Below are 14700 nucleotides of genomic sequence, written 5' to 3'. Positions count from 1 at the left end.
AAGTAGGGAACCACATCCCAAAATCATATGCACTTACTTTTGTATGACTCATTATTGCTATGGAGGTGTTCATATCGATATGCATACTTTTTCTTTCTTACCTCATATAGAGGACAAGAGGCTGAGGTCTGAGGTCTTAAAAACAGTGTTGCACCAATATCAATTACAGACAACTGTGTTCACCAGTAAAACTGTTTTAGTTATTATTCTCTTACAATCCATGATTGTTCATTCACTTATACTCTTGTATAACTGCAAATATGAAAAAACAAATCTTGCAAGCTTCCTTCGTTGTTGTACGATTGTTGTATTTAACCAGTGCGGACGTTGTCCAACTACATGTGAAGTGAACATAATAAAAAAACAGACTTGCACACTCCTTCCGGAGTGGCCCCTAAAAAATATATACATTATGCATTTCTACTCCCTAATTCTTTTAGGTGGAGAGTCACTTCACTTCGACACCATACTGCAGAGTATTGTTAACAACATAAATTCCTCTTGGTCTCACCAGTTGTATTGTACAAACTGTCACCTAGTTGGTCAGAACACTTTTGTGTACAGAGGCAACAACAATCCAATCCTTGCAATATTAACTCATAGAGGCCAAGTATACACTCATTAGAAACTCCTATTTCGTACAACCCCTTGTCCCGTTTTAGACTTCTTTCATACATTGTATGGTTTATATTTCTGTTAATTGAGTCTATGACTCTTAGTTGATTCATTCTAAGTAGGTTTTCTTTATTTGTCCATTACCACACTTGTTACGAAAACCTCCTAGATAGCCATAACAAATACTTCAAAGTCAGCACATTTATCTTGCCTCCATTGCTGCATAGTTGCTTCCTGCAACTCAGACTAACTGACCATTGTCTGACCTTGGTGTTGATTAAGAAGCACATTAAAAAGTGTTTTGAATTTGAAATACTGCTTTTGATGCCATGTTTGTACATCTGCAGTGTTTGTTTGAATGACACTTGTCTTTTTTAAATAATTTGTTTGTTTTTTAGTTAACAGTGCCTTTGCTATCTTAAAAGTTAACATTGGGGGGTCAGTGTTGTTTTTATTGCAGTTCTCACACACTTGCACATTACTGTGGGTTGAAGAGTGGGTTTTGGACTACCTTGTTGCCGCTCGGGCCCCCATTTTGAGCCAGGTAGAGGACTAATTGTGGGGGCAGGGATGCCTTCACAATATTTAAATTGTGCCGGTGCGCGGATATGCCGCTGGCTTGTCAAAGGCGAGCCCATCTGCGCTCACCCAGTGCTCAGCATATAGTTTACTCCTCGTCTGAACCTGCTCTCTTTAAGGCCTGGGATGCCCTGTAGAGGTATGTGTGCTACTCCTGGTATCATTTGACCCCCTGTGTAATTTTTGTTCTTGTGTTCTTCCAGGACTGGATAGGCGGCAAGCCTGTACATACTTGCCTCCTCGCCTCGCCTGGGAATCTGGGAATTTGTTAGTGATTTGGGCAGCGCTTGGCATTGTTAGTTCCCTTCATAAAAATGCCTTGCACATCAGTGATTTACTCAGTGATGATAAATTGGATATACTCTTTCTTACTGAAACATGGATGTCTGACAGCTTTGCCCCTAATGTGGCGTTAGCTATCCCGGTGGGCCATTCACATCCTGATAGCTCATTCTAGGAAGGATGGGAGGGCGGAGCTGACACTTGCACCTGAATAGGGCTGTACCTGTCCTCGTACAAAGAGCTGCATCCCCCTGTAGTTTGTCTGGAGCTAAGGCATGGAAGAAAGGGACTTTGTGCACTTCAAGGGCCTATCTTTGAAGCCTTCCCCACTTCAAAGGCTCAAGTGAGTATAAGAACAGGACCCTTGACACCATAACTTCAGTAAACTTCTGGACCTGAGGAAACTCTGTCAGGAAGAAGGGCTGCTGTGCTGCCAGGAGGAACTGTCACTCTGCTGAACTGCTTTGCTGTGTTGACCTGCTTCCTCGTCCCTGGGAGCGGGAAGGACTGGACCTGCATTTCTACATCCTCACACAACTTAAGTGACTTCAATAGCTTTCTGGCTTGCCTCCTGTTCTGGAGTCTCAGGGACATCATATATTTACTTCAACCTTTCTACAGGTGCTGGACTCTGCCAACTGTAAGTCATGTCCTGCCAAGACGTGCCAATCCAGTCCTGGGACTTGAAATTGGGTTTGTCATCTTTTTTATTTCTTTCCAAACCCAGACATTGTCGACTTTGCACCAATCAGAAATGACACATTTCCTTCGCTGACGCAGAGCTGCTAGATGACATCAATTCGACGGACTGCACTGCTCGACGGTGACACATTGTCGGCATCGTGAAGGGGTTCATCGACTAAGCCTTCATCAACCGCGCAGATTGCAACTGGTACAACACCACCCCCCACAGGATCAACAATGACTCATCTCCTCCTCTGCACCTCACATTGAGTCTTTTACGTCACATCTTCCAGTACTTATTCAACAGGACCTACGTGAGTTCTGTAGCCGGCCTGCCCTCCATCGCGGTTCTTCTGAACATTGGATTTACCCCTGGCTGGTGTAACCAGATGTCCCAGGTTGATCTTCGCACTTTCGCACTTTAGCATTTTTTAAAATTGTTTACCTGCTCATTTCTATCATTGTCCTTGTGTTCTTGAAACCTGCATTCTTCCCCGAGGCCCCGTTCAGACACGGCTTGTGCCGCTTGATCGGAGGGCTAAACCGGGAGCATACTCACCCTGTTCTCCACTTCCGGCGGATGCCGAAGTTAGCCTTTCAGTCTCTGGTGGGCCCTAGACTACATACTACTGCACAGAGCAAGCGCAAGCGCAGCGGACGCACGCAGCAGGCGCGCCTAAGGCAAGCCCGTCTGCGCCCGTCCACGCCTGGCCCGGGCCTAGGGCCACAGCCCCTGGCACTACCGACTCAGTTTTCAAAGGAGGCTACTCTCGGCAGGCCCTACTAAACCTGCACCCCCCAGACAAATGTTCAGGTACTGCCTTTACTTTCAATGAAAACTCTCACCTCCCAAAAGCCTGTGCACACTGCCATTTTAAAATTCTCTGTGCACTCGAACCCCACACCATCCACCCCTCACCTTCTAATAATAAACAAAAAATGACCCACATTTTGGCTGCTCTTATTAACACAAGGTCGCTATGTAAACATAAAGAAGAAATCGCTGATTTGATACACTCATTAAAACTTGATCTTCCTTTTATTACTGAAACATGGACCAATCCCTCATCAGAGCCTGACCTATTAGTTGCAGTCCCAGAAGGTTATAACATTCTCAAGCAAGATAGGGCCTTGAAAATAGGTGGTGGAATAGCTGTAATATATCGTAACCATCTCAAAACCTCTATAAGTTCAGTTCCTCCCACCACATGTGAAGCTATACAATTTTCTACAATACTTACTCCTACTCAACGCCTTAAAGGCATTTTACTTTATCGTCCACCAGGTAGTAAAACTGAATTTCTAGCTTCCTTTACTGACATTCTAGAATCCCTTGCTACTGATAACACAACCACCATTCTAGGTGACTTCAACTTTGCCTTGGAAAATCTGGAAGACAAAGACACCAAAAGACTCCTATCAGATTTAGAATTGTTGGGTCTGACGCAACTGGTTCCTTACAGTACTCATGAAGCTGGCCATACGGTAGATGGTTTGTTCTCCAACGACAAAAACATCAAAATAAAGGAAATCCTGCCACTAGCATGGTCCGACCACCATGCTGTTACGTTTCAAATTCAACTTAACTCTCCCATACATACAACTGCCACTACATACTCTGGGACATTTAAATCGTGGAGAGATCTCGATAATCAATCACTCAATGAAACCCTCTCATCTATGCAGCCAGCCATCTCCAAGGATCCTAACATAGCTGCTAAAGAATACACCCATTGGCTCACCACAGCCATGAATAAATTAGTACCCACAAATCTATTTAAAAAAATCGTAACTCACCCTCAGCCATTGGTTTACCAACGCCCTTAGAAATCAAAAACAGATATGTCGAGATCGAGAACGACATTGGAGAAAGGCTTATACTGCCGAGGAGAAATCTCTCTACAAAAAAGAACTTGCAATATACAAAAAAATGATTTTGGAAGAAAAAAGTCTTTACTAATCAACTCAAATCGAGCAAGCCAAACATTCCAACAAACAATTGTATCAGGTCGTATCCAAACTTTCTAAGCTACCCCCTCAAACACTGCCTACTCCCTCACAACTGTTCTGTAATGATCTTGCAAGCTTTTTCTATGATAAAGTTAACAATATCTATACCAATTTCTCCCATAGTAATACTGATCACTCTCATCCCCCTCAAACTACCTCACTTAAATCTACCCAGCCCGCATTCAGGCAGTTCCCAGCGACTAATATAGCTGAGGTTTCCAAGATCATGATCACCATCAAATCAGGCTCAGCCTATGATCCCTGTCCTCCTCAAATTCTTTTTCCTGTAACAGAGATAGTGGCCCCCCAACTTACAGAAATTTTCAATTCCTGTTTTACACAGGGGTTTATCCCGTCATCTGGAAAGACACCCTTCTTAAACCCCTTTTGAAAAAACCTCACCTGGACGCTGAGGACACTAACAACTATAGGCCTATTGCCTGCTTGCCTTTTGCAGCAAAATTAGCAGAAAAACTGATGAATACACAACTATCCCAGTACATCGAAGATCATTGCCTATTAGACAACACCCAGTTTGGCTTTCACAAACACCATAGTACCGAGACAGCACTTATCAAAGCCACAGACGAGATAAGAACTATTCTCGATCAACGAGGGACGGCAGTACTTATCCTGCTTGACCTATCCGCTGCCTTTGACACGGTCGACCACAACATCTTGATCGACCGTGTCAATGCCATAGGTATCCAGGATAAGGCCAAAGATCTTCTCACCTCCTTTCTCTCCAACCGCACCCAAATGGTACAGCTGGGTAATTTCAGCTCCTCCCGGATGACACTCCCCTGTGGCGTCCCCCAAGGCTCATCCCTAAGTCCAACGGTATTTAATGTCTACGTGACAGCTCTAGCAAGGGTCATCAAGGACTTTGGGATGAGCCTAACATCTGACGCGGATGACACCCAGCTGATCTTAGTTATAAAAAACAACGGAGAGGAAATTGCAGCCAATTTCCATCATGGTATGGTGACCATCAGTAACTGGATGACAACCAACTGTCTCAAATTAAATTCTAATAAAACGGAAGTAATGATATTCGGAAACCTCTCCCCTCACTGGCCAGGCGCATGGTGGCCTACTGAACTAGGCCCCCCGCCCACACCAGTTACCAAAGTAAAAAATCTGGGAATACTGCTAAACGACAAACTAACATTTGCTGCACATGCAAATTCTATTGTGTCTACCGCATTCTACAAGCTTAAGTCCATTAAGAAAATCCTTCCCTTCCTTCCCCCCCAACTCAGGTAAAACTTTGGTCACTGCTTTTGTCATGTCATCCCTTGACTATTGTAATGGACTTTTCATCAATGCTCAACAGAAAGTCATTCATAAGTTACAATCTGTACAAAATGCAGCCGCAAGAATGCTTTCGGGTACTCCAAAATTCAAACCTGTCACCCAAGTGATCAAAAACTACCACTGGTTGGCGGTGAAGAATCAAATCAAATTTAAGGCACTTTGCATAGCCTATAAAGCCTCCTGTAAATTAGTGCCCCATTTTCCTATGAAATCCTTGGCATTCTATGCCCCCAATAGAGCACTACGCTCTATGAATGCCTTGCTAATAACCGTGCCCGGACCAAAACCGCCTCATGGGGTGACAGTCGTTTTACTGTCGCTACAGCTAAACTGTGGAACTCGCTTGACATGGACATCAGATCCTGCCCTACACTTATTGTTTTCAGAAGATAAATAAAAACCTGGTTATTTAACCAATAATTTCCCCTACCATCTCTCTGGTCTGCCTCCGTTCACAGCGCCGAGGCACCCTTGGGCATTTGTTTGCACTTAAAAAATGTCATAAATAAATAAATACGACTCTAAGCACTATAATTCGGTTTAATCTTTTAAAATTCATAACTCCGGTTCTACTTATTGGATGTTTGTCATTGTGGTCTTATTCATAAAAATATTCTTTATTTTTCTAACCTGGTGTGGAATCTTTTTGTAGTATTTTTACTGTGTTGCTGTGATTTAAGTGTTGCACAAATACTTTGCATATTGCCTCTTCAGTTAAGCCTTGCTGCATTGTGCCAAGCTACTGGAGGGTGAGCACAGGTTAACACAGGGTCTGTCTCTCACTTACCTTGACTAGGATTGTTGTCCCTACTTGGACAGGGTGCATACCTCTGCCAACTAGAGACCCAGTTTTTAACAGCAGGTAATTTAGGGGTGAAGTTTGACATTTCTGTCTCATTTGGTCTTTAGGTTGCGGAGTTGTGGGCTCCTGTTTTGGACTTCTGAAATGTTTAAATAAATGTTTTTATCTGCTTCCATGTCCACTGCAGAAAATAGTAATACAGGCCCTTATCACCTCATGGTTGGATTATTTCAACTCTCTGCATTGGGGTCTTCCAGTCTATCAACTTAGGAGACACCGGCTGGTACAAAATGTTGCAGTGCAGCTTCTGTTGAAACTCCTGAGAGGGGATCATATTCGTTCCCATTTGAAAGAGCTGCACTGGCTACCTATCTAGGAATAACTAAGGTTCAAGTAGTTTGTGCTGGTGCACTCGCTTTCTATCAAACCGGTCCACAGTACTTGGCTGACGTCAGTGGCCAAGAGCTCTTTATTCAGCTTATGCTCTGTAGTTGTGATCCTGTGAATAAAAAGGAAGCAGTGGGGTGGTACCTCCTTCTCCATTTTTGTAACCAGGGACAGGAATGCCTTTCCTCTTCATGCTATGAAGGCTGTACTTGCTTTTAAATGCAATCTTAAGAGTTCATTTTTTTATTCTGGCTTATTAACGGAGTCAGCAAGATGGTCTGCAAATCTAGCACCAGGACACTCATTACACTTTATACATCTCTGTGATTGATCGATTTGATTACAAATGTGGTCATTTTATTTCGTGAAATACACTACCAATATTTTTGTTGTGAATATTTGTATCAATGAATGACCTAGCAGCACTTAGTAGTTAGTTGGGTCGGCATAGAAACCTAGCCCAGCACTCAAACAGACCAAGAAGTTCCAATTAACATTTCAAGTAGTACCTTACTGTCTATCCTTAAGACTAAATGTGCAATTCTCTTCCTTATAGGTGGCGGTTGCATTGGATCATCCAACAGTTCATGCCTTTGAACAGGAAGGATGCGTGGAAGAACATGAGACTGTGCTTATAGAGGAAACAGTGAGTTTATATACAGCTTGACCACAATGTAAAGATCCTATACTGGGAGAAAGGCAAATTGTTGTATTTATGACAATCATTAATGCATTGCAAAGGGACAGAGTGTGCTGTACTAGGAATGAGGCATGTTATTAGCTGAATTAATGGAGGAAAAACTACCAGGGCTTTCATTGCCACAGTTGTTTGAAAGTAGTGGGACTTGGTGTACTGTGCTGAAAATCAAGCCTGCAGTTACTGGATTTGATTGAAGACTAGGGGACTGACTGTACAATGCTGAGGATCACAGCTTTGTTACCAGCTAATATGAAATGCAGTTGTACTGACTGTGCAGTGTTCATGATCATGCCTCTCCTCCTGGTTAGGATTGGGGGCAAAAGGGACAAGAACTAGGGATCCTGTTGCCGACTGAAATTGACGAGAATGTCCTAACTAATTTGTAATGCATCACACAAGTCACACAAGTTGTAGTGTAACTAGTTCCGTACTAATGAATGATCACAAGTGGTGCAGTGTAATAGAAGTATAGATATGCCAGTGTGCCCAACACGTTTTATATAACAAAATATTATCCACAGTCAAGAAGGGACTTGTTCCCAGTTATAACTCTTTTGGAGTCCCGCACACAGGGATGCTATATAGCATTGCAGAATTCTGAAAAACAGATAACTTGAGTCGAGGGCAGTGTGTAATGTGTCCTTCAAGGGTTAATTTTGAAGCATTTGTTCACTGGTTTTAGTCCCTCAAATGATTTTGGTCTCCATAGCCCCTGAAACAGAATACCAGATTTCATAGGCTAGTGCTAGGTCCTGACTTGCATTCTTAGTAGTGAACCATAGTTTTGACCATGGGTTTTTAGAAAGACCAGCGTGATTTCAAATATACTGTGCTTTTACGTGTAGCAGGGCATCCACTGTCCTACACAGTTTTGCATACCTAATGCAGTGTAGCACTGTGCAACCAAGTCTGTTGTGCGGCACTAAGCATCACATTGTATGTGCTGCACTGAAATGTCTATTCTGGGCTGTTCTGCAGCATACATATCGCACTGCTTTATATAGCACCATATACCCCTTTTTGTTAAATGAAATAGGGTCATGTGGTCAAGCATCTTAGTCTAGTAAACTTAATGTAAGAATTTCTACTTGACATTGTGAGTTGGCACGGTACATAAAATAGTAGTAATATATATATATATATATATATATATATATATATATATATATATATATATATATATATACATAGAAAATTATATAATTATACATATACATAAGAAATGTAATACATATAAAATATATATAACATAAAGTTAAAAGTACCATAGAACTGAAAGAAGACTTAAAGGGAGAATTCACTTTAGTAACATATCATAGTCATTATAATAGTCCACATTCCAGCCAATCAGGCACAGCACCCTCTAGAACCTTCTCCTCAGAAGCTCAAGCCCTCAGATTTTCTACCGCAAATTGTTATTTAGACCTTGTTCATCCTGAGGGAAGCTTCGCCTTTTTCATGAAGATCCTCACATTAAGTGTATTTACTGTCTTTACCCGGACCATGAAGTTAAAAACTGCAAGTTTTGCAGGACCTTCTCCTCAAAGACTTTAAAAGATAGAGAGGCCCGTCTCCTTCTGTGGCTACAGAAGTTGAAGACTTCCGAAGATCCTGTTTCTGACATGGAAAGCGTGTCTTCTTTCCACTCTAAAGCCTCTCTTAAGAGTGGATCAGAGACTGAGGTGCCTTTTCCTTTCCTGAAGAGAAAGAGGCTAGTCGACGCTTCTAAATCTGTCTCCCCACGGGATTTGCCTGCCTCCACGCCTACAGGACCTGGTTCTCTGGCGTCACAATCCAAAGCTGTGCCCTCGTCATCTAAAACGGGCGCTAGGTTGTCGACGGGGCAGTCAACGCGTCCGTCGACGACTACGAGATCCGTCGAAGCTGTTCCAATGTTGACGACAACGTGTTCTATGTCAACGAGGACTTCAACGACGACGTCTACCTTGTCGTCAACGCTTCCAGAGGAGAGGCCTATTTCATCTATTCTCAAATATCGTCGACGGCCGTTAAACCTGCTTCGTCGACGCCTGTGGCTAAGAAGCTTTCGTCGACGAAGGCCTCGTCGACGCGCTCATCGTCGACGGCCACGCGCTCATCGTCGACGGCCACATCTTCGTCGACGGCTGCATCCTCGTCGACGGTTACTGGCCCTTCGACGGCGACATCCTCGTCGACAGGCCGTCTACGCTGACGATTCCAGCTTCGGCGACGACTGCCTCGTCGACGCCAAAATCCATGTCGACGTCTTCCTTCTTGTCGACGGCTCCATCGACGGCACTCAAGACTACGTTGTTGAAAACAAAGGAATCTACTGCCTCGTCGACGGGATCATCGACGACACACCAATTACTTGCTACTGCAGCTACTTTCACAGTGGTCACAGCTTCAGTGGTCAAACGCCCAGTTCCACTGAGTCCTATAACTGATGCTTCTACTCTTCCGACGCAATTATTTGAATCAGCAGGAGATTATTCTGATGACAGTTCCTATGTGAATGATGTCTTTCATCAGGCGTCCAATCTATCCGAACTAAATATAAAGTGCCAAGAAGATGATGAAGATTATGAGGAGGAGGGGTGTACTCTCTTTCCTGTTCATGAGGCTCGCTTTGCTGCTCCTTCTGAGGAACAAATGATTCAGATACCGTCCTCATTGGTGTCCAACTTGCAGCATATGTTGGACGATTATAATCGCATATTCCCTCCTTCTGCGCCTATTTCTCCAACTCCTCAACCTGTACCGCCAGCATCCGTCCATACAGAGACACTGCGTTCGCCGGTCCGTCCACAGCAGGATACTGATGATGATGCGGATGTGAACCAGGACACTGATCAGGAGGTAGATAACGTCCTCACAGATTGGGATGATTATAGATCACAAACACTATCTACGCCACAGACATCGCCTTTGCCTTCCCCGCCGGTGGACATCGGAAGCTTTCATAATTTAATGGTACGTGCTGCCAAACGTTTCCATTTAACCGTGGAGATGCAGCAAACAGATTGCTTCCTCTATGATTTCAAAGATCAACCCCTCAAGCAAACCCATACCATCCCAATTATTGATTTTATTTTTGGAGGAAGGTCTCAAACTTATGGCACGACCAAATTCCATCCCTGCTGTCTTGCCACGTCTGGACAGAAAATACAAGGCGCCTGCTGACTCTCCAGCATGCCTTGTTTCACACCCTAAGGCGGATTCTGTCGTAACGCAGGCTGCCCAGAAACGTTCGAGAAATCCAGCCACTCCACTGACCTCTCCTCTGGACCAGGAAGGGCGCCGATTTGACTCTATCGGCAAAAAATTCACCACCATGGCTGCCACAACGGTCAGAGCGGCCAACTCCCTGGCCTTCCTTGGAAGATATGACCGCCAGATGTGGTCTGAAATCGCAGCCCTGATTGACCAGCTCCCGGATTCCATCCGAGACGAGGCCCGAACGATAGTCCAAGAAGGAGAGAAAATCTCTTCTGAGATTATTGACTGCGCTGTTGACATCTCTTCGACAGGGTTCAGACAGCTTGCTGGAGCTGCTGTTTTACGACGCCAGGGCTGGCTCAAATCTACAGCTTTTCACCCTGAGGTGCAGGCGAGAATTCTTGACTTGCCATACAATGGTGATTCCCTGTTTGGCAAGCATGTCGACAAGGCTCTGGAAGCCATTAAGAAGGACACAGATACTGCTCGTGCCTTAGGGAACCTTCAGTACAGGAAGCGGCCTTTTCGAGGAGCACGTGGCAGAGGCAGTTCTTCCAATTTTCGTGGCTCCTCCCAATATCGCTCCTATGCCGACAACAAGCAAAGATACAGCTACAAATTCCAAAATCGTCAAACCGATTCAAGACCCTATCGGAGAAAGAATAGTTACAGGGGGGAAACACCTCCAAAAAGCAGTGACTTCCCCAGCAACAAGTGCTCTCCGACTCTGAAGATTGGAGGTTGAATCTCCCACAACTTCTTGAATTGGTCTCATATCATCTCGGATCGTTGGGTCCTAGACGTCATCTCGAAAGGACATGTTCTCGAGTTTACAAAATTTCCACCCACCCGTCCACCTTCCGGCCCCCCCCCCCCTCATTTAAAAGATCTGTTGGCTCAAGTCAAGATCATGATACAAAAAGGGGCTGTCGAAGTGGTTCCTCGAGCACAATAGGTCAGGGGCTTTTATTACCGCTTCTTTTTAATCAAGAAAAAGTCGTGAGATTGGCGCCCCATTCTGGACCTACGAGCCCTCAACAAATAAATCAAATCACAAACTTACCGAATGTTGACTCTACTGGAAATTTTACAATACCTCAACCCCGAGAGTTCCTCTCCACTATCGACCTCCAAGACGCATATTTTCATGTGCCAATAAATCACAAACACAGGAAAAAACTTCGCTTCACTGTCGGATCGAAGCACTTCCAGTTCAAAGTACTGCCTTTCGGCCTTCGATCAGCACCTATAGTCTTCACAAAAATCATGGCTCCGGTCGCAGCTTTCCTTCACGAGTGGGAACTCAACCAATCCACTCTGGAGTACATCTTTCGCCAGTGGGGCCATCCACAGATGGATCTGTTTGCGACCCCAACCAACCGCAAATGCCTACGCTTTGGAAGTCGGCATCCCCACAGAGAGTCGAGCGGAAATGCCTTTTCGATCAATTGGTCGAGCGAATTTGCCTACGCTTTTCCCCCGCTCCCTCTCGTTCCGCGCCTGCTGCACAGGATGAAGCTTCAACCATGCCACATCATACTGATTGCGCCGAGGTGGCAACGTCGCCCGTGGTACTCGAACCTCCTCCTGTTGTCTCAGTGCGACCCGATACCTCTTCGCCCTCTGCCTCACCTGCTCACCATGAACAAAGGGCGGATTTGCCATCCGGATCCGGCATATCTCCAACTGCATGCTTGGAACCTGAACACAAATAGTTTGCAGGTCTGAATATCACTCCGTAGTGCAGGAAGGTGCTGACTCATGCACGTGCTCCTTCTACCATCAAAACATATCAATTGAAATGGAAGCGTTTTGTGTTTGATGTCACAAGGAAGGCCTTGATCCAAAGCACGCCAAGACGGAGCAAATCCAGCTTTTTTTCTTATCTCTAGCAAAGTCAGGACTTTCTCATTCCACTCTTAAAGTCTTCCTGGCAGCGATTTCCCGCTTTCGGCATGATGGCACCACCTCTCTGTATTCCTCTCGGATCATACGACAGTTCTTCAGAGACCTTTTTCGAATGTATCCGCCCATACGTCGCCCGCCGCCTTCTTGGCGCCTGAATCTGGTTTTATCTCAGCTCCTCCTACCTCCTTTTGAGCCCATCCATTCAACGGACTTAAAATTCCTCACGTGGAAGGTGGCTCTTCTACTCGCGCTTACATCATCAAGGCGAGTAAGTGACATCCAAGCATTCACGATACAACCTCAATTTCTTCAATTCTCTAAAGACACTGTTACTTTACAGGACAAATCCGAAATTCATTCCCAAAGTTCCTTCGGATTTCCATCTGAATGAGCCCGTCATTCTCAGAAATTTCTTCCCCAACCCTTAGTCTCCTGCTGAGCGTTCTCTCCATTCCTTGGATTTAAAATGTTGCCTGAAATTCTACATCCAGCGCACCGCTACTTTTCGAAAATCAGACCAGCTCTTTGTAGCCTATGGCCGAGTTTGTAAAGGACAGGCAGTCACTAAACAAACTATTACTAGATGGATTTCTTCTGCCATTTCTTTCTGCCATTGCCGGGCCGGAAAGCCTCTCTGCTCCGGTGCGAGTAAACTTGACAATGGCTGTGGCATCATCTACTGCCCTCTTTGCTGGAGTGCCTCTGCGCCAGATCTGCAGAGCTGCAACGTGGTCGAAGAGACACACGTTTACGAGGCACTACTGTCTGGAATCAGCAGACGCTGCAGATGCTGCTGTGGGCCAAGCTGTGTTACAAAATCTTTTTAACTAAGGTGAGCCTCTGTGGCTTCCCGCCTCCTGTCATAAAAGGTTTTGCCATATGTCTAAATGTATGCTATATAAATCATATTATGATTGTACTTACTTGGTTTTGAAATGCCTTTTATGACTCATATATCACTTTACTGCTTTCTACTCTTATTCAAGTATGTGAATCTATGAAAGACTCCCCTAATACTGGAGAAGAACATTAGTTACTTACCTGTAAACTGTGGTTCTCCAGTATTGGTATCTTTCATAGATTCACATGCAACCCACCCTTCCTCCCCTCAGAGGCTCTCTTCTCCTCATGCACTATTGGTCACTTTGGTGCTACGAAAATCTGAGGGCTTGAGCTTCTGATGAGAAGGTTCTAGAGGGTGCTGTTGCCTGATTGGCTGGAATGTGGACTATTATAATGACTATATGTTACTAAAGTGAATTCTCCCTTTAAGGCTTCTATGGGCCTTCTTTCAGTTATATGGTACTTTTAACGTTACGTTATATATATTTTATATGTATTACATTTCTTATGTATATGTATAATTATATAATTTTCTATATGTATATGTGTATGTGTATATATATATATATATATATATATATATATATATATATATATATTTACTACTATTTTATGTACCGTGGGACTCCCACTTCAAGAACGGGGAATATTCAAGGATGTGAATCGATGAAAGACACCCCTAATACTGGAGAACTAATCCTCTAGGAGTGTAAATCTATGAACGACACCAATACTGGAGAACCACAGGTTACAGGTAAGTAACTAATGTTTGTAGTGTTGACTTTGACAGGAGGTGCAGGTCACCTTAGACACTTGGTGTAATATGTGAAATCTCAGTTTTTATAAGCACAATGAAAAGAAATGTGTGAGGCTGTGATTGAACAACAAATATTTGTGCGGAAAACAAAGTTTACTTGATTACCTACTTGTAGGGCATGGCAAGAGCCAGTATAAACCTTACCTGGCACGATCATTTGGACTGTAGATACCTGATGGTAGTGAGGGAGGAGAAGGGATTACGTTTGCACTCCTGAGAGGCCTGTTACCTAATGCGATTGAATAAAAGGGGGTTAAAGGGTCAGTGCTATGAAACAGAATTGCAGTTTTCTGATGGGATTGAGGAAAGGGGGCTTGGCATGCAGTGCTAATAAACAAAACTGGTGCAACCATGATTGCATTGATGAAAATTACTGAGTGCACAGTCTTTGTTGTCCCAGGTGCCTCTTACGTGGACAGTTCATGTTCCTGAAGGACAGAGCAAACACTTGGAAGAACATCAAAATATGCTTAAAGAAGAAACGGTGAGTGAAGATGGGTAAGCCTAGCACAAAGGAGAGTCTTTTTAGCGTGTGGGTGGGCTGGGTGCGTTTGA

The 14700-nt window shown here is 44.1% G+C and overlaps 1 protein-coding gene across 6 annotated transcripts in view; it reads left to right on the top strand.

Annotated features, from left to right (window-relative positions):
- The window catches only part of LOC147750884 (uncharacterized), a 1319653-nt gene that overhangs the window by 494690 nt on the left and 810263 nt on the right, over positions 1–14700 (top strand). For all 6 annotated transcript variants that reach the window (XM_086918405.1, XM_086918419.1, XM_086918411.1 and 3 more), the window contains 2 exons: positions 7233–7322; positions 14546–14629. In XM_086918405.1, coding sequence (XP_086774531.1) covers positions 7233–7322; positions 14546–14629 — 174 coding nt within the window. The remainder of the gene's footprint in view (positions 1–7232; positions 7323–14545; positions 14630–14700) is intronic.

Source organism: Lissotriton vulgaris, chromosome 1_1 (genome assembly GCF_964263255.1).
Source record: "Lissotriton vulgaris chromosome 1_1, aLisVul1.2, whole genome shotgun sequence".
Lineage (NCBI taxonomy): Eukaryota > Metazoa > Chordata > Amphibia > Caudata > Salamandridae > Lissotriton > Lissotriton vulgaris.
The sequence above is the reverse complement of the archived record's forward strand: the minus strand, read 5'-3'. Positions and strand labels throughout refer to the sequence as shown.